This window comes from Antennarius striatus, chromosome 17 (genome assembly GCF_040054535.1).
Source record: "Antennarius striatus isolate MH-2024 chromosome 17, ASM4005453v1, whole genome shotgun sequence".
Classification (NCBI taxonomy): domain Eukaryota; kingdom Metazoa; phylum Chordata; class Actinopteri; order Lophiiformes; family Antennariidae; genus Antennarius; species Antennarius striatus.
In genome coordinates this window covers 1,948,215-1,970,579 of record NC_090792.1, presented here as the reverse complement: position 1 = coordinate 1,970,579, position 22,365 = coordinate 1,948,215, and the positions used below count along the sequence as shown (strand labels likewise).

The window sequence follows — 22,365 nt, the reverse complement described above, 5'->3', positions numbered from 1 at the left end:
AGTGTGCAGGGTTCAGTCTGTCTGAACCAGGTCGTAGTTCTCGTGCAGAACATCTGCATCATAAAAGCAGACTGGCTTTTTTTTTGCTGAACATCCAGGTATTTGTGTGAGAACACCTGTTCAATCCGCTGTGATCTGAGGCGTCCTGCGGACATTACATTGAGTTAAATGTAACTCAATGTAATGTAAAATAAATGTAACGACTCCTTAATGTTAAATAACTGAATTTATTATTCAAGTTACAAACATAACAGTTACACAGAAAAAACGTTTGTTTGTTTCTCCGTTGTATTTGTCAGGTTATTAAACCCACAGAACTCCATCAATCAAGGATCAAATTATCAATCAATAAAGAAAAATAACATCAGACACAAGTGAGGACGTTAACTTTGTTCAAAATGTTTTTGTAAAAGTTAAAATGGGCTGAATTACTGCATTGTGGGAAATGTAGTTTTGATCTAAACACACTTTTGACTTATTTATTTTTAGACCCTCCGACCTTTTATGCTCTCGAGGGTGGTTCGAGTCCTTTCTCTGTGAGGAGTTTGCGTGTTCTACCCATGTCTGCGTGGGTTCACCTCCAAAAAACATGCACAGAGGAGAAGGAACAGGTCTGAAGGGGTTGGGGCTCCCTGATCCCCTCAGAGGAGGGTGTAGGTGAAACCCAGCATCTCTGGGGTCAACCGCTGTTTGTTGTTATGGAAACACCGGTCTGTTTTGGAAGGCAAAAGCTCATGCTGTCCTTGAAGCAGTGAGTTAATGAATAAAAGTCGATAGTTAATGAAAAAATAAATCGAAATAGCTGAAATATCAGTTAAAACTCAGCTTTGTGTTTTTTGAGGGGAGCCACTCGGAAGTGACCCAGAGATTCACTGAGATCTACAGCTGCCCCACCGTCTGATGTGTGTGTGTGTGTGTGTGTGTGTGTGTGTGTGTGTGTGTGTGTGTGTGTGTGTGTGTGTGTGTGTGTGTGTGTACGTTCCCGGGTGATTGGGCTTCTGGGGAACAATGTTGGAAAGACATTAAGCTGTTCCACACACAGCCTGTGTCTGTATTCATATTTATGTGCATGAATTTTCAGATGTATACGTTTACATTGTTCTGTTTATGTCGTGTGTGTCTGCATGTATTTAACTTTCAGGATTAGAGCTAGTGTGTGTATGTGTGTGTGTGGGGGGGGGGGGACGACACACACACTCCTGTAGTAGTTGATTGGCAGAGATAGCTGCACTGAGGCTGGGGTCAGCATATGGCTCCGTGTGATAGCGATGCAGTGTGTGTGTGTGTGTGTGTCTGTGTGTGTGTGTGTGTGTGTGTGTGTGTGTGTTACTGCCTGTCTTTCTGTCTTTCACACTCTGTTCCCAGTGAAATGATGGCAGCTCTGGGCATGTAGTGCTATTATCCCCCATATCCACACACACACACACACACACACACACACACACACACACACACACACACACACACACACACACCAGGAGCAGCCAAACACCTAGCGGCCTGCCTGCCTTCTCTTTGCCAGCTCCCACAATAGAGCCCATTGTCCCAGCAAGGCTACAATCTGCTGTGTGTGACAAGGAAGTGTGTGTTCCTCGCCATGATAGATAGGTGAGGGCAAAACCTTACAAATTGAAGACATTTTGTTGTCGCTGATGCTGAAATGGGGTCATGTTATCTTTAACTTTCCCTGAGTTCCGCTAACAGTCGGACGTGGGACGACTTTGATATAAAAGAAAAGCTGCGCCGCTGTCTGGCGTCTGTCTGGGCGAAATCTGCTGCTCATATCGACAATGCATGTGCCGTGAAATTAAAATCTTCCTCTTTCAGAATCATTAAGAAACATTACATGCTCACTTTTACATGATCCCTTTTTCTGTGAGAAACTAAACTTGATATCATCAAATATGGAGGATTAAATGTATTTTATCCATTTTAAGACAGCATCAAATGAGAAGTTGTATTTTGAAAAACAAGAATATTTCTTTGATGCTTTAGGATACAATTATGATCAGGTGAACTTTTGGTACACTGAGGGTTAGGGGTGAGGAAATGAATATGAGTGTGTGTGAATGTGTGCAGGGGAGGGGGGCAGGAGGTGATTGTGGTTAATTGTTTCCCATCGCGGTGATGGAGGAAATGAAAAGACAAGGGTGAGAAAGAGGGGTCACAGCTAATCTCTCCTGGGTTGTGTGTGTGTGTGTGTGTGTGTGTGTGTGTGTGTTTGTGTGTGTGTGTGTGTGTGTGTGTGTGTGTGTGTGTGTGTGTGTGTGTGTGTGTCTGTAAGCATGTGCTTTGAAAAACACGAGCCTTGCAAAAGTCATCGGAGTGTGTTTCAGATGTGTGTTCACATTTCAAACCCTAATATATCAGGAAGATAAAATAACACGCGTTAATATTTGGATGATCGTGGGGTTCTGGGGTTTTTTTATGTCAGTGTTCTGGAAGTATCTAATTTTTGCATGAACAAAGCATGTTTTTACGTACGTTTGAATGAACACACGCACCTGGTCACAGAGAGCTGTGCAGACACATGAGTCGTAGCCATCAGTGGCTTGATCAGATTGTGTTCCAGCAGACCCCCCTCTGACTGGTAAACAAGCTAATCTCCAGTGTGTGTGTGTGTGTGTGTAAATGTGTGAATGCACTCCGTAGCAGGGTTTGTAAATTTAAGCATTTTCATGAGACAAGGCGTTTAAAATTCAAGGTGGGATGTCACAGATGAGCAGAGTGCAGCGCTGGCTCATCAGAACTGATCCGCCTCACTTTGGGTCTGAAAGGACAGAAAGAAAGAGACGAGCGCTCCATATATGGTCATCTATAGTTGGTGGTTAATGAGCCACTTTTGAAATTTATCAAAGAATTTAATATGAGTAGAATGTGATAGAGCATGTAGTTTCTTCAGATCATTTGTCCATCGTATTGGACATAAAGTTTTAATATCAATTTGTGTCTTGCTGGTAATGAAAATTGCTTCAACTGTAGGTTGATTTACTGATGGCTCCGGTGGTGTTTGGTTTGTAAATATAGTGATGTTCTTAAGTACAGTATTTTCCGCACTATAAGGCGCCCCTAAAAACATTTAATTTTCTCAAAAACCAACAGTGCACCTCATAATCCAGTGCACCTTATAAATGAAAACTGTTTTAAAATAAGACATTCATTGAAGGCGCGCCTTATAGTGCAGAAAAGACTACAAGACTATAAGACTCACTGGACTATAAGACTCACTGGACTATAATTTATCACTGGACTATAAGACTCACTGGACTATAAGACTCACTGGACTATAAGGCGCACCTTCAATGAAAGGCTTATTCTAAAACTTTTTCATATATAAGGCACGCTGGATTATAAGGCGCACTCTCGGTTTTTGAGAAAATGAAAGACTTTTGGCTGCGCCTTATAGTACAGAAAATACTGTATTCTCAATTATTTTGAGTATTAAAGCGTTTTGTAAACGGCTCCTAGAAAAGGTTGTAGGGGGAGAGATGGAAGCAGGTTGTCTCTAACAATACTTAGTTTTTTTTCTGTGTCACCTCTCATATCGATATTAAGGATTCATGTGTGGGTTAGGGGGTTGGGGGGGGTAAATATTGTCCAACTAGAGCCTGCAGATAAGAACAGGATCCATGTCCTTAATCAGAGAATTATTGTTATGGCCCTGTGATGTTCACTAACACCCGTGCAGTGTGTGTGCGAGTGTGTCTGTGCGCTTCGATGTGTGTGTCCCTTAATAAAGCTCATTATTGTGCTGGCAGCTTTAGGGCTCCCCAGTGGTGACAGGCAGGAGGTGTGTGTTTGTGTGTGTGTGTGTGCGTGTGTGTGTGCGTGTGTGTGTGTGTGTGTGTGTGTGTGTGTGTGTGTGTGCGCACATGTCAAAGGGTGAAATAGTGGGGTGACAAGGGGCCAATTAATGTATCACGTCACATCGGTTTTCCTCCAGTGTCTGTTTCTGCGTCGGGTTAAAGAGCAGATGAATTGAGGCAAATGCAATTGTGAAAGTGTGTGTGTGTGTGTGTGTGTGTGCGCACATCGGCCCCCAGCAATCAGTAGTGCATTAGACCAACCTATCTTTGTCCTCATCTTTTGGCGTACGTGGACACACACACACACTCCTAATGAAATCACGAAGCCTCCATATCATTGCTATCACAGAAAGATATAAACCCATTAGCTTGTTCCTTTGGGCTTGAACACACACACACACACATTCACACACACACACACACATTCACACACACACACACACTCTCACACACACACACACACATGCATACACAGTTTTATCATTAAAGGCTGTAAAGCTTTTCCAATTGTATTATCCCTCTGATGTCCTTCTCTCTGTTGTCTGTTCCAATGCCTGGGGTGGAGAGGACAGATAGTGTGTGTGTGTGTGTGTGTGTGTGTGTGTGTGTGTGTGTGTGTGTGTGTGTGTGTGTGTGTGTGTGTGTGTGTGCGTGTGTGTTGTTCGAGCATGCATGCTCCTCTGTGTGCTAATAATGAGCTAAACTACAATATAATCTGTAATATAATTTTTTAAACCATTCAAACTAGCTGATAACACTCCACTATGACATTTAAATTAACATAACATTTATCTTTTTTCACAATTTACACAAATCTTTTGCTTTAGTATTTGAGATGTTACTGATTTACCAAAGTAAAAATAAATCAGCGGTCGTCCGTCAACATTTACTGAAACACATTGACGTTAAACAAATCGGTACACCCTAGATAAGACGCCAGATCATCACGGGCCTCAACAAATTAATGATTAAAGATAATTATTTTCTCATTAAGTTAATTGAATAAATCACAGTTATAAAAAAAATGCATTGCAGCGTTTATTTAGAATTGTTTCTTAATTTTATTTTGTTGATCTTCCTGTGAACACACACCCTTCCTAGATGAAATACACCTGAGTTAACGGAAGCCCTTCAATATTTGGCAACCATGTGACCTGAGGCTTCTCTCTGATTGGTTGATTCAAATTTTAAATTCTAGATCCCAGACTCAGCCTGTATTTGTTGTAACTTTAATATCCAAGAGAAAAAATGCTAAATGAGAATAATTTTCATCTGAAGCTGACATGGTTGTAAATCTGTGTTCACATGAGCAGCTACAGTACATACAGTATAGCCTCACCATATTCTAACTATAGACACACATCCCAGCAGTGGGTCCAGCTCCTAATGCACTAACAGCCCCTATTCTCCTCCTCTCGCCTCCTCTCCTCTTCCAAGCTCCATTAGGCTCAAGTGATTGCAGGAGTCGGACGCGGCCACAATGAATTGCGCTGCTGGAGAGAAAGAAAAGGCTTTAAATGGACAGAGGAGGAGAGAGACTGACAGAGGGAGCGAGCTAGAAAAGCCACAATACTTTACTCTCCTCTCTTTTCAGCCATGCACTAGAAAATGAGTTTCTGACTCGACACAAAAGAGTCATTTTATCCAAATTCTCGCCCTCTATATCCTGTCTGCTTTTCCCAGCTCTGCTTTCTCCTTTTTTCTCCCTCACCAGGACCTTTTCCTCTTTCTCTGTTATAATGTTCCCTCTTTCTTTCATTTTTTTCCCCCTCTTCAAAAGAGATATTTTTCTGCTAATGACTTAATAAGAGGAGCCATCTGAAATTCAATTACAGTAGATTTCATCGTGACGACCGTCGTTCGGGAGGAAGGGGGTGGATGGAGGCAGAATGCAAGCAAGGATACAATACAGGTGTATTTTCTCTGACCTCACTGGATTCCAGTCGCTGCACAAAATCAAATGCAAATGTACAAAACGGTATAAAAATTGTCAAGCTGATGACCGATGAAATAAACAGCATCTTCAAAATGTTTCTAAATATTTTTAGCTATAAAATCCTGATTTCAACCTACTAGGATGAAAGTGTAAATCTCATTTCAAATAAACACCCAAAATGGTTTATAAGTTAATGAGAACACCTATTATCATGCGCTCTATTGGAGGAGAATTGCCATAAATTTTATAGTTATAAGAGTAAAAAAGAAATGAACACCAATATCGAAATTAATTTAGTGTTTAGTTCAGTGGAGATGTGACACATTTTGCTCCTCTAAACAAATTTGTAATGGAGCCTGGAAGCACTGCAGGCTGCAATGATGTGCATTGGTGCTCAACGTTGGATAGAATGAGGTGTGACATTTTAAAACATTACGGTGAACATCCCAGGAAACAGAGAGTCCGACCCGGGCAACACCAGGACCCTGACAAGAATACATTCAGCCATTGTTAATTATATTATTTACACCACATTTGTCAAACATAAGGCCCGGGGGCCAAATGTGGCCCTCCACATCATTTCATGTGGCCCGCGAGAGCATTGAGAGTCAGTGTCTAGAAATAAATAGGACGAAAGTGTGCTTTGACCAAAACTACATTTCCCATCATGCACTACTAGGCTCATTTTAACTTGGACAAAAATGTTTTGAACAAAATAAATTTCTTAACTGTTTGATGTTGTTTTTCTTTATTGATTGGTAGTTTGATCCTTGATTGATGGAGTTCTGTGGGTTTAATAACCTGATGAAAGGATTTATGTTAAAGCAGAGCAACAAGCAAACATATTACAATTTGTAGTTCTTCAAGTTACAAACTGTAATGTTTGTAACTTGAATAGGTAATATATTCAGAGTTATTGAACATTAAGGACTAGTTACGTTTATGTTACATTACATTGAGTTACATTGAGCCCCACGCTGAGGGGAAGAAGGAAAAGTGATTGAAAGAGTGTCGTGACGTCCCTGTCATTTATCTCAGCAGTGGTGCTCTATGTGTGTGTGTGTGTGTGTGTGTGTGTGTGTGTGTGTGTGTGTGTGTGTGTGTGTGTGTGTGTGTGTGTGTGTGTTTCCCTGCCTCCACAGGCTCTCTTATTTTCTTCAGATTTACTTTACACCTTATAGATGAGGAATTAGCGGCCTCTCATGCGGCGGTATATTTCTATAAGGTCTGCGTACCTCGCTGCAGCTTGATTCCACCAATTAGAGATTTCACTCAAAGATAAGTGTGTGTTTTCCAGTGATTTATAATGGTTTGTGTTCCTAATGTCATTATATCCACATGGTCATTTGCCACAGGGAGGGTGTGTGAAGCAGGGAAAAAGGCAAACAGCAAGACCGCAGGCTGTGTATGAGTGTGTGTGTGAGTGTGTGTGTGTGTGTGTGTGTGTGTGTGTGTGTGTGTGTGTGTGTGTGTGTGTGTGTGTGTGTGTGTGTGTGTGTGTGTGTGTGTGTGTGTGTGTGTAACTGATGCTCCCTTCTCAGCTCTATCCGACACACACACACACTCATGCACACCCTACATGGGATTGTGGCTGGCGTATCCTCCCTCCCCATCTCACCTGCTGCCCTCCCCTATCACCTCCTCTATGACTAACACGTCTTCCTTTTCACCCCACGATTTCCTCTCTCCTCCCGTCTCCACACCTTACTTTTTTTTGCAGGTTTCACCTTCTTCTACCTTTGCTGTTCTTCTGACTAGATCCCCCTCGATTTCCCCGCCTCTGATAGTGTTACTTTAAAGATTCAGTGTGTTTTCGAACGCTTTAGACATCAAACAAATCGGAATTTGACCAAAAAATCCGGAATTTTTTTGTCTTAGAAGTCGAACAAAATTATGAAGTCGAATGCAAAACAAACACCTTTTTCTCGCCGCCAAGTGCAACAAAATGCGTGAAAAGTCGAGAGAAAACGTGACGGTAATGTGCTTTTTATTTTAGTTTACTGTATTCAATCATTTTTCACTTAATTTGCGTTCCATTGCCTCTGGTACGAGTTACGGTACCGTAAACTTCTGTCCAAAAGACGACGGTAACTCGTACCTCAGGCTAACCTGATTACATCCATGTTTTTTTTCTTTCTTTCTCATGTTTGCTTCTTTCTTTTACGTTTCTTTGATATGTTTCATTACTATACAATTTGATGTGTAAATGACATTATGAAATAACATATTATTTTGAAAAAAGGTAGTTTTCTAGCGTCTTGGAACGGATTAAGACCATTTACATTATTTGTAATGGGAAAAAAGTATTTGGAATTTGAACAAATCGGTATTCGAACAGCCTTCAGGAACGAATTGTGGTCGGGAACCGAGGTTTGCCTGTATAAGAAAACAGTTTTAAAATAGGCCATTCATTGAAGGTGTTTCTTATAATCAGATGCAGCTTATAATCCAGTGCACCTTCTTGTGCAGAAAAATACTGTACTCTAATGATGCTCCCCCTATGCTTTTAGGGGGCAGTTTTTTCAAATAAAGTGATATTTTTCCAAATCCAAGAGGGTTAAAATTATCTTTGGAAGCTATTCTATAAAATCTGTTGTTAATTTCAGTAGAATGTTGTGTATTTCATCTGTTTATTGATATTTCTTCATCTGCTTGGCCAGCTTTTCCACCCCTCCGCCTGTAGTACCAGCCTCTTCTCTCTGTAATTCTGCCAGTGCAGTCTGTCCCCCCACTTTAAAGGAGCCATATTGTTGTTATTATCATTGTCTCTAACTGGATCAGTTACCATTAGACCTGAATCTTTCTCCTTCTGAGGCCCATACACCATACACTAACTCAATAGCAAACCCACGGGCGCTATTATATATGACTGACCCATTCACAACACACACACAGAAAAAAACACACACAGATTTCATTCTGAAGATTCATTGGCCTAATCCCGTGACACACTCATATACAGGGACTCATGCACTTACAAACACACATTGTACGTTTTCACTGCCTATCCACTCAAATCCACACACACACACACACTCTGCTCTCACTGGAAATCCTGGGTTATTGGAGCTCCCTGAGCGAATGATGATACCGCTGAGAGATGATGGGAGTCTGTGCTCGTGTGGACGACCGCACATGGCCGTCATTATAGGTGGATGTATGAGTAGAACGAACGTAGAGCGCTTAATGTCATTCAATGACGTTATCTCTTAATGCATGGACAGCTGAAGACCTGGTTTCCATTTCCTCTGCTGAATCCCTTCTTTTAGATTCATTGATGAAAGCTGAAAAAGTAAAGCATCAAGAGGGGGGGTTTGTTTTTCAGTAGATTTCCCTGGAAAACAAAAGCACTAAATACAAACTATGATTAATCATTGTATCCTTGTTTTTATTCAGTACCAGTGCTGCTTTATTTTGTCTTTAGTGATGTGGATTTTTGTATTTAGAGACAATATTTTTTCCCTACACACTGATACTTCATATAAAGCTGTGTAACACTTCAGTTAATTGAAGACATTTTTGATGGTTTGAACCTTGACCTTCGGTCTCAGCTACGAGGAGCGAGCCCGGTACCTGGAAACCATCGTGCAGCACCACCAGGAACCGACCACCTTTGAGGATTACGCGGCGCGGGTGTACAGTCCGGCCCCCTGCACACACCTGCCGTCTGATGCAGGTGAGGCCTGACCTTTGTGCTGCGCTGCGTCCAGCAGGAGAATGTCTGGAAGGCTTTTAGGAAAACAATGATGAAAACATCTTGAAACAATTGTTCACAGTCAGAAGGGTCAAATTTAGACGCAGATTTTCCTGCTGCTTCCAGTGTCTTACTTTTTGTTCTTTTCTATCAAAAGGGAAGTTCTATTCATGCATACATTTCAGAGAAACAATTGCCTGAATACTTGTCTTCAGCTCTGGTAATAATATGAGAAATAAAAGAGAAAACCTCTATTTTGGCTGAATTTAATTACATTTATGTTCAGTTTTTTATAAGTTCATAAAATAATGATCTTTCTTGTTGGATTGTGAACCGTCAACCCTCCAGCTTGTCTTCTTCTGTGGTTTTAATCAGATTTGACACACACACACACACATTCACACTCCAGTATCTGGTGAGTCCTGTTTTGTGTCCAGAGCTGTGCTCAGCCTCCTCCTGTCTCCTGATCGTCTTTTAGGGATCAGCTGACCTCTGATCAGTCATAGAGATGTTAGACAAATACATGCGACTCATATTCATACGTATGAGTCTCATTTGTGTCCTGTTACTGATCACTTTTTGTCTGTGAGGTGTCTGGTTAAGGGTGAGGTAATCGTGTCACATCCTTTGACTTTCACCTAATGGAATTATTCAACAAGACATTTATTTACAGTAATGACTGTGATTTGATTGTGGAGCTAAAACACACTTTTCTTTGTAAAGAGAATTAATACAAGCAGCATGAAGGAACACAGGTGTTAGACAAAGCCCGCATAGTGACGTTACGTACCGTCTAAACCTTGTTTTTTCTCTGCCAGCTGCTCTTCATCTCACCGGCTCTTGTGTCAGAAATCATAATAATGCAATAACAAGTCAACCCGCTTTGAGGCTGAATAACATTTAACACGATCTGAAACACCAGGATCCCCCCCCCAGATGTTAATTCAGGTTATTAAATGGTCCCTGAATCGTCTGTGTGCAGTCATGTTGGGGGTTTTTTCATGTATTATTGTTCAGTCCCAAATGTCGTTTCAGAGAACAGGATTAATGATGATTCACGTGATGTCATACATGTAACACACATGTAACGCACATGTAACGCACATGTAACAAAGTTCAGGTTGTGTTTGAGACAAAAAGGAGACTTTTAATCCTGTTCTCTGAAATAAACTTTGTTCAGATGACTTAGAGCCCCCTCCACCCTCATCTGTTGGTCTCTCTCTGTTCTCCCTTTAACAGTGCAATGATTAAACTTTCTTCTCTCTTTTTTTTTATTTTTCCCCCCCATTTGTTTTACTTTTATTATTTTTTATTTCATTTACTCTGATTTCATTTTAATTTATTTTTTTTAAATTTATGTATCCCTTTTATTTATTCCCCCCCCACCTCCCTCCTTTAGATCGTTTTGTCTCACTTGCCTATAACTAAAAGGTAAGCCTGGTCACATGATTGACACGAGCCGTCCTGACATGACTCTTCCTCCTGACATTCCAGCCTAACCCAGATCCTCCACCGTGTCGTGTTTTAATCTGCTTCTCTGCTCCCTGTCTTCCTCTGCTGAAGCAGGTCTGCATGTTTTTATGGTCCCCCCCCTCCCCGTCAAAGGACGTCTCACTCTCAGCTCCTCTGACGCTGTAGTTTGGTGTGACTTAAACGGGACGTCAAAAAGCATTTTTTCTCCTTTGAATGAAATTGAGCTCTGCTTCGTTATTCATGTTTCTGTTTAGAAACACGTCTGAAGTTAATCCAGCCTAATTGATCAGGTTTATCATCTCTGAGCGTTAATTATTACACTTGGAAACCTTGGAAATCTTTATTAACACTAACTTTATATGTGGGCAGTAATACAGGGGAACAATGGGAGTTTTGTCTTATAAAGTTATATAATCGCACAACATGTAACCTTCCTTAAAAAAGCAAAGTAATTTCAGTGACAATATGTCTGTTCAGAAAACATCTGATCGGTTCCAGCTAGGATTTCATGCAGCTCCACCTCCCGTCTCATTTACCTTCAGAAGACGTTGATATTCAGGATCATGTTAAAGAGATTCCTCTACAATCATACAGCGGACTGAGATGATAAAGTTACAATATTAGCACGTCGTAGCGTCTCTGCTACGTCCAACAGAGCAGTGGTAGTTTTCTGAGAGTGGATTGAATCGGAACATCTGGAAACGGCGGCGCTGACAGCGATCTGTGACAGTCAGCTGATAAAGTCCGCAACGATCGATGGAGCTGATCAATCGTCTTGCGTTGTTAACGATTACACTTTATGAGAAGCTGAAACGCTCTGTGTTGAGGTTCTGCTCCCGTCCTCCTCCATGAGGAGCGTCTGTTTCAGTTCAGGCTATATAGAAACAACTTTCTTCTCCGAATGGGGGCGTTAAACGCTGAGGCTGCTTCACACCAAACCAGCTTCAGGTTGGCGGTGGGGGTGAGACGTTCTGGGCGGCAGGAGGTCTCTGCTCTCATGTGTTCACTCACTCACTCACTCACTCACTCAGTAATGCTCCTGTTTGTCCCGTTAACCTGCTGTCATACGCTCCTCGCTTCCTGGTTTGGATGTGATGTCATGTTCTCCAACTGTGCACACACACACACACACACGCACACACACACACACACACTTAGTAATGGGTAAGCTTATCTAATGTAGACCCACACATACATATAATTGTATGACCTACAACTAACAAGTTTTTCTTTCTTCTTCACTCCAGTTGTTTGCATTGACAAATCTGAAGTTAGTATGTTGGTATTAGGGAAGGGTAATGTTATGTATAGTAATAATAATAATGTGTAACGTTATCTTTACTAATAATGTACATGTATTATATATATATATATATATCCTGTATATCCTCTATGGACATGCGTTGTGTGCAGCGTTTGGTTTTGTCTGTCATTTTTGTCTCATTTGTGGCAACAAATGGACTTCCTTCTTCTTGCTTTTACCTTTCTTTGTCTCCTCCTGTTTTATCTCCTTTTGCTTTTTACTTCTCATCCTTTTCTTTTACAATAATTGTTTTTTATTTTATTTTATCTCCTTTTTTAAAAAATAATTTCCTAACCTTTTGCATTTTCTCATGTCATCTCAGTCATTTGCTTTACTTAACGTCTTTTTGTTGGTTTCATCTTTCTCCTTTTCCTTTCCTTTCCTCTTCCTCTTCCTCTTCCTCTTCCTCTTCCCTCCAGAGGAGCATAGTTCTCTGTATCTAATGGTCCCTAAGCCACTAGACAGCTTGAACCAGCTCAGGGTTAAAGGGAAGGGTCTGAAGCAGAAGGTTCTCCATGCAGGCTGTGAATGGTACGATTAGTTCCTCTTCCTGGTCTGTAACCATTCAAACTAGTCGTTTCTATATCCAGTCTGTTTTCCCATCAATCACCATAGAAACCATTCCAGATGAAGGTGTAGATAAAGAGTTTGTGTAACTTTTGCACATCATTAACTCTTGAATATCTGTGATCAACATGTTGCCTCAGCAGCAGGTCGTTAACGGAGGCGTTAAACAGCGACTGTTAGCGTGGTTTTAATGAAACACGTTAATAATGCAACACGTGTGTCGTCCCTCCATCACAGGATCACAGGGTTCAGAAGGGTTAGCAGGAAGCGTTAGCGTCTTAGCCGGGCTAGTGGCTGTTCCAGAAGAACCAATGACAGGACAGAGCTTCATGTTGCCCCTCTGTCAGTCTGTTCTGTGTGTTAATGTGTGTGTTAGTGTGTGTGTTAATGTGTGTGTTAGTGTGTGTGTTGATCTGACTTAGCAGACGTTCACAGGGCATGATGTAATTTTCTTGTTGTCCCTTCATCCAATTATGCCTCCTTTACCCCCAACCCCTCCTCCGTCATCCTCCCTCCTCCCATCCTGCCCCCCCCCCACCCCAACCTTCAGGCTCCTGCCTCGAGATTCTTCGGGGAGAAAGTCCGGCTCTTGGGGAGGCCGGGAGCGACTCGGCGTCCCCCATGTCTCCACGGACTAGCAAGAGCCGCATGTCCATGAAGCTGCGACGCTCCTCTGGATCGGCCAATAAGACTTAAGCTCTTTGGACACATGATCTCCTCTGTACACAGTTTGTCACGTGATGTCTGATTCGGAAAACACACTCTTAGTCCTCAGAAGATCTGAAAAAAATTTGTTTGACAACTGGATTTAATCCAAAAAATTAAATATCCTTTCAGTTTAATTCCCAGATTTTCTCATTTGCGTACATAACCCTCGATCAGACTCCCAAACACACACACGCCACAGTAATTGTGGATTATATTTAAAAGCAAAAAAAAAAGAAAAAGCAGTTGACATTTACCGCCGCAGAGTGAGTGACAATCTAAATGACCTGTAGAAAACAATTTACCACTGCGTGTTCAAACCACACCAGAGGAAGTGCTGGATAACCTGTATATTTGTACTATAGTGGGTCCGCGTGTGTACAGACAGAGGTTTCATATAAAGGCAGTGAATGACAGTGAATGCATCTGAATTGCTTCCTAAAGAAGAGCAACTTAAAAGTCTATTTTTGTTTCCTGCGATGAGGGGGGGGGGGGGTAGCGACATTTTCTATTCAGTCCTGATGACATCTAAACAGAAATGCATCTGGAACAGCAAGAGAATTCCAAAAAAAATCCTGCATGTTTGAATCCAGATGTGAAATCCTTCCTTTGACAGTGGAGTGAAAAACACTTTTTAGAGAGTAAAGGAAACGTTATCGTCAGAGAGGAAGAAGCACTTGTTTCATAAAGTCGAGTTTTCACACTTATTTTTTGCTGATGCTGTAAAATGACGAGCACTGACATTCATCTATTCTCCATTTTAAGCTGTTTTGAACCCTCCTCTCTCTGTGTGTGTGTGTGTGTGTGTGTGTGTGTGTGTGTGTGTGTGCTATACAGATATATATGTGTATGTGTATATATGTGTATGAGTAGACATGAATATCAGTGTACAGTGTGAGGTTTGTTGTGTATATACTGTCATGGGAGAACAGCTGCCAAAGCCAAACTGGTTTAACCTCAGGCTCCATATCTGTTTAAAATAGGGCGACACTACAAGATTTAATGTTTCAAATGTTTTATTTTCCTTTTTCATAACCAGCTTTCACTTCATTCTCTTGGAGTTTAAAGCAAATTTCTTTCCACTGTTCATACGTTATTTATTTAGCTTGCTACCGCAGCAAGATTCCAAAAAGGATCCATGGAGATTTTAGGTCATTATTTTCCTCGGTGTTGATTGTTTAAAGGTGTGTTTTTTTTAAGCTGGTTTATTAATTGTAATTCAGTTTCTGACTCGTCGTGATAGAAAAAGGAGAAACGGAAGAGAAAAAACAAATTTCCCGCTCTTTACCTTTAGACTCGTCTCTTCCAGTTTTTAATGAAGGGGATGCGTACGCCATTAAAGACTTTGCAGTCATTATGTATTTAACATCTTCAGTTCAACACTCCATCTTCAGTTCAACTCCATTCTAACTGACAAGGCTTCAGAGAAGCTTAAATAATTTAATTGCTTCAGGTGCTTTACGTTCTGCTTGATGGCTTATTTGCTGCATGTTTCATTTTGTCCTGTAATTAAAGATTCCCACACATACTGTGTGAAAACGCAAAGGTTCTACCTTCTGCTTTTCTGTGTGTGTGTGTGTGTGTGTGTGTGTGTGTGTGTGTGTGTGTGTGTGTGTGTGTGTGTGTGTGTGTGTGTGTGTGTGTGTGTGTGTGTGTGTGTGTGTGTGTGTGTGTGTTTTCACGGTTGTATTTTGTCCCAGGGTTTCATTTTTTATTCTTTTCCGTTGGGTGTCCATGGAGACGGAATAGGATCATAAACTTTATTTTGTCATCGCTTCATTGGGGGTTCTTTTTTTTTTTTTTTTAAATGATGTATTTGTCAAAGTCAAGTTTCCTTTCTGTAAAAATCTGAAGTCAGAAGAGTTTTGAATTGTCCCTTTAAATGATTGCTGCCACATTTCTTGCTGGGGTGGAATCCGGCGGTGCAGTTACCCCACTGCATTCTGGGACTGGTATGTTGATGCAGATGACTGTTCCTCAAAGTTCTGTTAGTCGTCACTAAAACAATTCAAGTTTCATCCCAAACTGTTGCCCAGACAGACAGTCAACTTTTTCCTGATGGATTCAGATATTTTTCAGCTCTTCTGACCCAAATCTGATATTTTTGGCTGTCTAAATATGTTCATCCCTTTCCCCTGTTGCCATATCAACGACAGAAAAAGCCCCTCACGAACAAAAGAACGGGAACTCGTGTCGACGTCCGGTCTGTGATGACGGCTGAGGTTTCCTCCTGACGGTCTTTTCTTTCTGGGATGGCGCTGATGTAACTACTGACTGTACATATGCATGACGCCAGTTCACTACTAACTGCATGTGTTGATCAGCTGCCTCCTCATGCACACACACACACACACACACACACACACACCTCCAGCCGTTACTGTCAGGCCTGTATATGTAAATGTGTAACGTCTCCTTTGGACACATGTTGGAGTTTGACAATAAACGGTTCAAACCACCGACCTCTGCATCCACTCATTCATTATACTGTATTAACATTTATTGACAATTTAGAATAATTTCACATTCAAACATATCAAAATATTACTGTACAGGCTTCATAAAACCACGGGTACGTTAATCATCATCGAGGCATTTAGCAAATATTTCAACAGTCATTTACAATCAAGACATGACTTTACCGGCAGTACTGACATTAAATGTTCCTTTTCTGTATGAAAATATTTGATAGCAGACATTTATTGGCATGTTGACTATAAAAGGCATATTATGGTCTATTTTATTAATGTCCTTTTATTTGAATTTTTTTTATTTAGCTTACATAAAATTATCTTTAAAATCAAGCTGCGACATTAATTCTGGCTCCAGTTTTCTTGCTAAACGTAATCACGGGTCTCTACATATTGTACCAGTATGTAGTGTGTGTGTGTGTGTGTAATGTAACACACACTCCTCGGTAGTCTCATCTGATTACCACAAGAAGTGTTGAGACCATGAATTTCAATGCATGCCACATATAAAGAAAACTGCTTTTCTGTCGCCTTTATGTAAGAATTATTCATCTAACTGATTAAAATCAGTCAAACTTGAGTTTGATCTTTAATTATTTAATATAACTTTGTTTTAATGTGGGATCTGGGGCAGGCTGCTGGGTGGATTATGAGAAGAGGAAAATTCTCTGTGACAGAAGAAGTCAACGCTGTCCAACTTCTACTTGAGCCCTGACACTAAAAAATAAAATAAATATTAATACTCAATAATTTCATTAAAAGAAGTATCTTTGAAAACTGGACCTCTCTTAAGTTTATTGATTTATATATAATATAGAGAGACTGACATGATGTCCGTATCCTGAACAGGTGATGTGGTTCGTTTAAGTTCCAGCACCATTTATATTTCCAGATACTTGCCCTCAAAAAAAAAAAAAAAAGTTTAAAAGAAAAACTTGAAAAACATAAATAAGTAAATAAAGTGTTGGATTTACATTAAAATCGAAGCTGATACCAACGACCGCTGCTGGTGGGGGCAGCCGGCGGCCCTACGGCCGGACGGTCATCTGCAGCAGCATCACCTGCCGGGTCTCGGCGCCGTGACTCCTGCTGACGTGCCGCTCGAGCCCCGGTGAGCTGAAGAACGAGGCCGGACAGAGTTTGCACGTGAACACCTGCTGCTGCTCGCTCTCGTCTCCCTGCGCGTGGAACACTTCCGGTCTGAGTCCTCCACCCAGCGCGCCAGCCAGCAGCTCGTCGCGCATCGCGTGCCACAGGCGGTGTTTGTCCCGGATGTCCGCCGCTGGGAAGCGCGCGCCGCACAGGTGACACAGGAACACGTGGCTCGTGTTCCCGCCGCCGGCCTCGCGCGCCGGGTTGTACGCTGGCGGCGGGGACGCACGCGCGGGCAACTCGTGCGCGGCAAGATGTTTCTTCAGGTACGCGTGTCGCCGGAACTTCTTCCCGCAGTAGCGGCAGTCGAACGCCTGCTCCTCCGCCGGTAACGACTGGACGAACGGCAGCGGAAGCGGCGGCGGGTCGGCGCGCTCCTCCGGCTCCAGCAGCAGGAGGCCAGCGGGGGGGCTGTCCGCCGCTCTCTGCAGCTCCGCGCGGCTGTCCGCGCGGTGACCGAAGTGACGCGACGCGTCGTAGCGCGGCGGCGCGAGGCCGTCCGGGCCGTCCTGCGCGCGCGGTGGCAGCAGCAGCATGGAGGGCTCGCGCCTCGCGCGGGAGCTGTCCGGCGCGTCGCGGTGCTGATTGACGCGCCGCAGCTCGTTCTCCTTCCCGTCCGTCTCCGCCGGCCCGTGCGCCTCTTTCCGCGGCGTGGACGCCTCCCCCACCTGCGGGTTGAGCGGACGCGGTTTGTGCCAGCGGCGATGAGAAGCCAGGTTTGCGGGACAGCTGAAGACTTTGTCGCACTCGGGACAGCGGTACTCCACGCGCACGATGCGGGAACACTTGTGCTGCGCCAGGGAGAAGGGGTCGGGGTACTCCTCCTTACACAGCTGGCAGATGAACTCCCCCAGCGGCTGGCTCCCGGGGGCCGATGACCGCTCCCGCTGCCTCCGATGCTCCGGACTCTCCTTCTTGATCCGCAGACCCAGAACCGGGGAGGTCGTGAACTCGTCCTCCAGGTTCACCTTCCGGATGACTTTGGTTTTCTTCGGGTGGCCCGTCGGCGGTTTGCCGTGTCTGCCGCTGCCGGTCTGCCGGTGATCGGGTTCGAGGAGCGGGGGTTTTCTCGCTGCGGGATGGGGCTCCTGGTTCATGAGTGTCAGCGGGGTGAACACCCGGGCGCTCCCCATGTTGTCGCTGTGTCCGTGGCGGTTGCCGGGGGCGAAGAGCCTCTCGATGGACGCGGATACCGAGGAGTTGACGAGGAACGGAAGCTCCGGTAAGTCCGTCAGCGTGGGGAATAACGGCGGCCGCCCCGCTTCCACGTGCCGCTCCGGAAGTCTGGTGCCCACCGGCTGGACGGGGCTGCGGGACTCCGAGAGCGTCACGTCGCTTGGGGGTGGAGGAGGAGGTGAGAAGAAGGAGAAATTACCATCGGGGGTCAGAACGTCCGTCTCGCTCACCTGCTCCTCGGTCTCCGGGAGCTGCGCGCTCCGGTCCGCTTCAGCCTCCAGCGCCGACTCCACGTGCGGGATCCAGGGCGCACCGAAGGCGGGCAGCTCCAACCCATCGGGCACCTCACTCTCTCTCACTCGTTTCAGCACCTCGGACCCCCCCGTGTCGGTCCCGTCACCCGCGGGCGCTCCCGGGTTGTTCCGGGACCGGTAGGACGCCGGACACCGCCGGGTTCTCTTCACCAGGAATCCGCGAGGCATGGCGGTGAAGAGGGCGCGTTGACCCGCCGCGGAAGAACCGCAACTCCTGTCGGGAGCGCACTTTCAAGTGGAGCTGAGGAGAGAGATGGGGGGGGGAGAGGGAGAGGGTGGGGGGTGGTTTCTAGTCACCTGTGTCTCTCTTTTACCAGATCGCCCGCTTCAAAGATGTGCAGCCCCTGCGTAAATTAGTGTGTGTGTGTGTGTGTGTGTGTGTGTGTGTGTGTGTGTGTGTGTGTGTGTGTGTGTGTGTGTGTGTGTGTGTGTGTGTGTGTGTGTGTGTTATCTCCTCAGCAGAAGAGAGAGGTATTGAAAGAGTGAAGAGATGCTGATCATGTGTGTGTATGTGTGTGTGTTGGGGGGGCGATCCTCCCACTAGAAGCTGCTCTGGCTGATAAGAGATCGGATGGAGATGCCCCCCCCCCCCCGGCCCCTCCACCTGGGCCTGACTCTGCAGCCCTGCCGGTGGGCCGGGGGCCACGGCCGGCAGCCGTCCCTGGAAATCAATCAAGGCAGATGAGCGTGAGAACGAGCCCGGGGGTCGAGCTGCTGGCTTTACGAGGGCCGCCTGGGGAATAGAGCTGGGGGGGGGGGTCCGATGAGCCTCAGAAAGCTTTAGTGGGGGTGTTTCTGTCACGACCAACAGGCCTCCTCTCAACCCGAATGGAACTTCCACTTTTTTTCTGCCACTAAAGAAAAAAGAATGATAGAATAATAAAAATCAGGCCTCGAAAAAAATTTAAAATCCTGACAGAATTTTTTTTTAAAAACCTGATATTTTTAATTATCTCATAATTTAGCTTTTTGTTTTTGCAAATTTAAAGCAACAGATGATTTATTTCACATAACTCTTTTAGAATTTGATGACACTGTCGTGTTTTATGCTTATTATCACGTCATAAGCATGTTAATGCTTATGACGTGAATTTATAGCTGTATAATAATATTTCCTTCAGAATAATCCAGACGTAAAGTGTGATGGGAGAGACAGCTGTAACACCAGGGGACGATTATGGAGCCTCAAGACAGACAGGATGGTTTAAGAACAGTGGATGGTCTGTGAAAATATGGATCCACATGTGTGTGTGTGTGTGTGTGTGTGTGTGTGTGTGTGTGTGTGTGTGTGTGTTTGGTTTGCACTGCATCAGTGGGCAGTGAGGTGGATAATCCTCCAGACTGCTGAAAATGACTATTGATCTGTGCTTCTCAGTCTCAAGTTCTTTAAAGGCTGTAGTTATACATCTGACCCGTCTGTCTGTCTGTCTGTCTGTCTGTCTGTCTGTCTGTCTGTCTGTCTGTCTGTCTGTCTGTCTGTGTTCATGTCTTAACTCAGACAGTGCTAGAACTTCCTTTCTGGTTAGATAAAGATATAAAACAGGTTTGACAGCAGATTAAACTAAACAGTGCTGTATGGGTTATGGTGATGCAATGAGCTGGCGTCTCATCCAGGGTTTACCCCACCTCTCATCCATAGCCGGCTGTAAGCTCCAGCAAAATCCATGATCTGTAACGTTGGATAAGCAGCTGAAGATGAATGAATTAAGGAATGTACTGGTTTATCATTAATAAAATAAGTTCAATAATTAAATGAATTGTTTGACATTAAGATTCCAGGATTCTGCTGACTCAGGCGTCACATTCGCTGCAGGGGCGTCCAACATCCATTCACGATGGAGCTGCTCATCCTTCAGGTGTTGGGTTTCCACAAGAACCCTGAAAACAGGTTTTTTTTTAATTTTCAATTTCTTTTAAAAGATTATTTTATTTTTTTATTTAAAAAATTGTTTTTATTTAATTTTTAATTATTTAATGTTTTTTTAACGTTTAGTCAATTGCTCTTTTTTTTAATATTCTGATATTATACTGTATTGTCATATAAGTTTGTAAAATGACAGTGATATAATTCCTCATCATAAACTTTCTCTTGGCTTTCTCATCCAAACTCTTTGCTCTGCTCGGGGAATGTTTGGAAAGAAGCAACAGAAACTCAATAAAATCAAAATGCCTCTCTTCCCATAATCCCTCTGTCTTCTGAACATTCTGTACCTCAACAGACTTCAACTAAATGTTGACGGAGGGTCTCATTGATGGACCCACTGCATAGACCCTGACTATGGTCTTCTTCATCTGAACCTGTGTGTCATTCAAGTCATGTACACTTCATAAAACCCCATGCTTGTACTGACATAAGACCTTCTGACACCTGAATAATCACAATTTAAATGAAATCTTCACAAAGAATCAACGTTAACGTTTAGTTAGAGTTCTGGTAGACATGAGAATGAACTGCAGGCAAAACTGGGGACAAAAACTCAGGAATATACTTCACATTGGAGAACCTGGGTCTGATGTGAACATAAATCTTTTCCCTTTGCCCCCCTCCCCCCCCACTGACACAAACACACAGGACTGCCGTTACGAGATGACGCTTCTCTGTAATTTATGTCTATTAATTATGCGACTCCATTCAATTCACCCTTCTCTATTACTATTTAATTGTTTATTTGTATTATTTGTTTGACTCATTCTTGATTTTAATTTTCATTCTTCCTTTATTCCCCACGAAGGAATTTTATATTCGCAGGTCTTGTACATTTTTTAACTTTGTGATTGTGTTTCATGTTGTAATTGATTTTGTCAGGGCTACACAAATAAACATAAATATAACTGCTTACACCACCATTTCTGCATTTCTACTAAGACCAGAACTTCTACTGAGAGATTACCCCCCACACATCTGCAGCGTGGGTAACCAGACGGGCGGCACACCGCTGACAGGAGGGACGTCAGGACAGGGACGAGTATCTGCTGCCATCTAGTGGCTGTCCGGCGTTACTACAACTGTTAAAGCAGGAAACGTTCCAATATTTCTTACTTGGACTGAGCTGTTGTAAAACTAATAAAATTACTTAATTGATGTGGCAAGGTCATAATAGACATTAAAATACAGAGTTCCAATGTGTTTCAGCATCAAGCCTTGATCAGAGAGTCAAACAAACAGGACCTCTAATTGTGGTGATCACCCGTGACAAACCTCCACCTCCACGGGGAGTCTGGCTTGAGGAGAGGGTACATGGCACATAAACATCTAAAAACCTGTGTTTTTTGAATGATTTTATATTTTAATTTTTTTAAGTTAAATTATTGTATCAAGTTTGTGAAGCACTAAAACTTTGTTCAGGGCTAAACTGAGTAGATATGAGATCAATGTCGTCATGGTAACGTAGTGTTGGATAGTGTGAGTTCTAGGTGGCTGTCAGGATGTACTCTGTGTACATCTATTCACTACAGCCTGTTGAGTGGCCTCAGAGTAAACAAATACAGTAATCAATATTCTTAAAGTACAGTATTTTCCATGTCCATCGAGGGTCATTGTAGGTTGAAGAAAACTTTTTTATTAATCCCAGAGGAAATTGCACATATCCACTGCTCAGGCATTACATAATGAATAAATAATGGATAAACACCAGGAGAAAAAGAAACACTGACACCACAAGACAAACACTACACCAACACAGCACTAACAGGACATATACTAAACTAAAATATAAACGGTATAAAATAGAATAAAAAGTGAAAGTGAAGACAGAAGACTCTGAACTT

At 43.2% G+C, this 22,365-nt stretch overlaps 2 protein-coding genes across 9 annotated transcripts in view; one reads left to right on the top strand and one right to left on the bottom strand.

The window, feature by feature from the left end:
• Window positions 1-15,946, top strand: part of ralgapa1 (Ral GTPase activating protein catalytic subunit alpha 1) — a 63,725-nt gene extending 47,779 nt beyond the window's left edge. For 6 of the 7 annotated variants that reach the window (XM_068338754.1, XM_068338759.1, XM_068338758.1 and 3 more), the window contains 2 exons: window positions 9,294-9,418; window positions 13,330-15,946. In XM_068338754.1, coding sequence (XP_068194855.1) covers window positions 9,294-9,418; window positions 13,330-13,475 — 271 coding nt within the window. In that variant the 3' untranslated portion in view covers window positions 13,476-15,946. Of the gene's footprint in view, window positions 1-9,293; window positions 9,419-10,835; window positions 10,868-13,329 lie in introns of all 7 variants that reach the window. The other variant, XM_068338755.1, reaches the window with a different exon arrangement.
• A 125-nt stretch (window positions 15,947-16,071) lies between these two features.
• LOC137610871 (insulinoma-associated protein 2) lies at window positions 16,072-18,791 on the bottom strand. 2 transcript variants are annotated; one of them, XM_068338760.1, is made up of 2 exons: window positions 18,514-18,728; window positions 16,072-18,442 (listed from the first exon to the last, which is right to left on the bottom strand). In XM_068338760.1, exons 1-2 carry the CDS (start codon window positions 18,618-18,620, stop codon window positions 16,984-16,986), a joined length of 1,566 nt encoding a protein of 521 aa, XP_068194861.1. In that variant the 5' UTR covers window positions 18,621-18,728; the 3' UTR covers window positions 16,072-16,983. The 2 variants fall into 2 exon arrangements, with proteins under 2 accessions (XP_068194861.1, XP_068194862.1); XM_068338761.1 differs by having other exon boundaries at window positions 16,072-18,791.
• Between the last annotated feature and the right edge of the window lie 3,574 nt (window positions 18,792-22,365).

Excerpts from the sequence above, each read along its gene's own strand:
- LOC137610871 (XM_068338761.1), bottom strand. The coding sequence starts at position 18,765 with ATGCCTCGCGGATTCCTGGTGAAGAGAACCCGGCGGTGTCCGGCGTCC.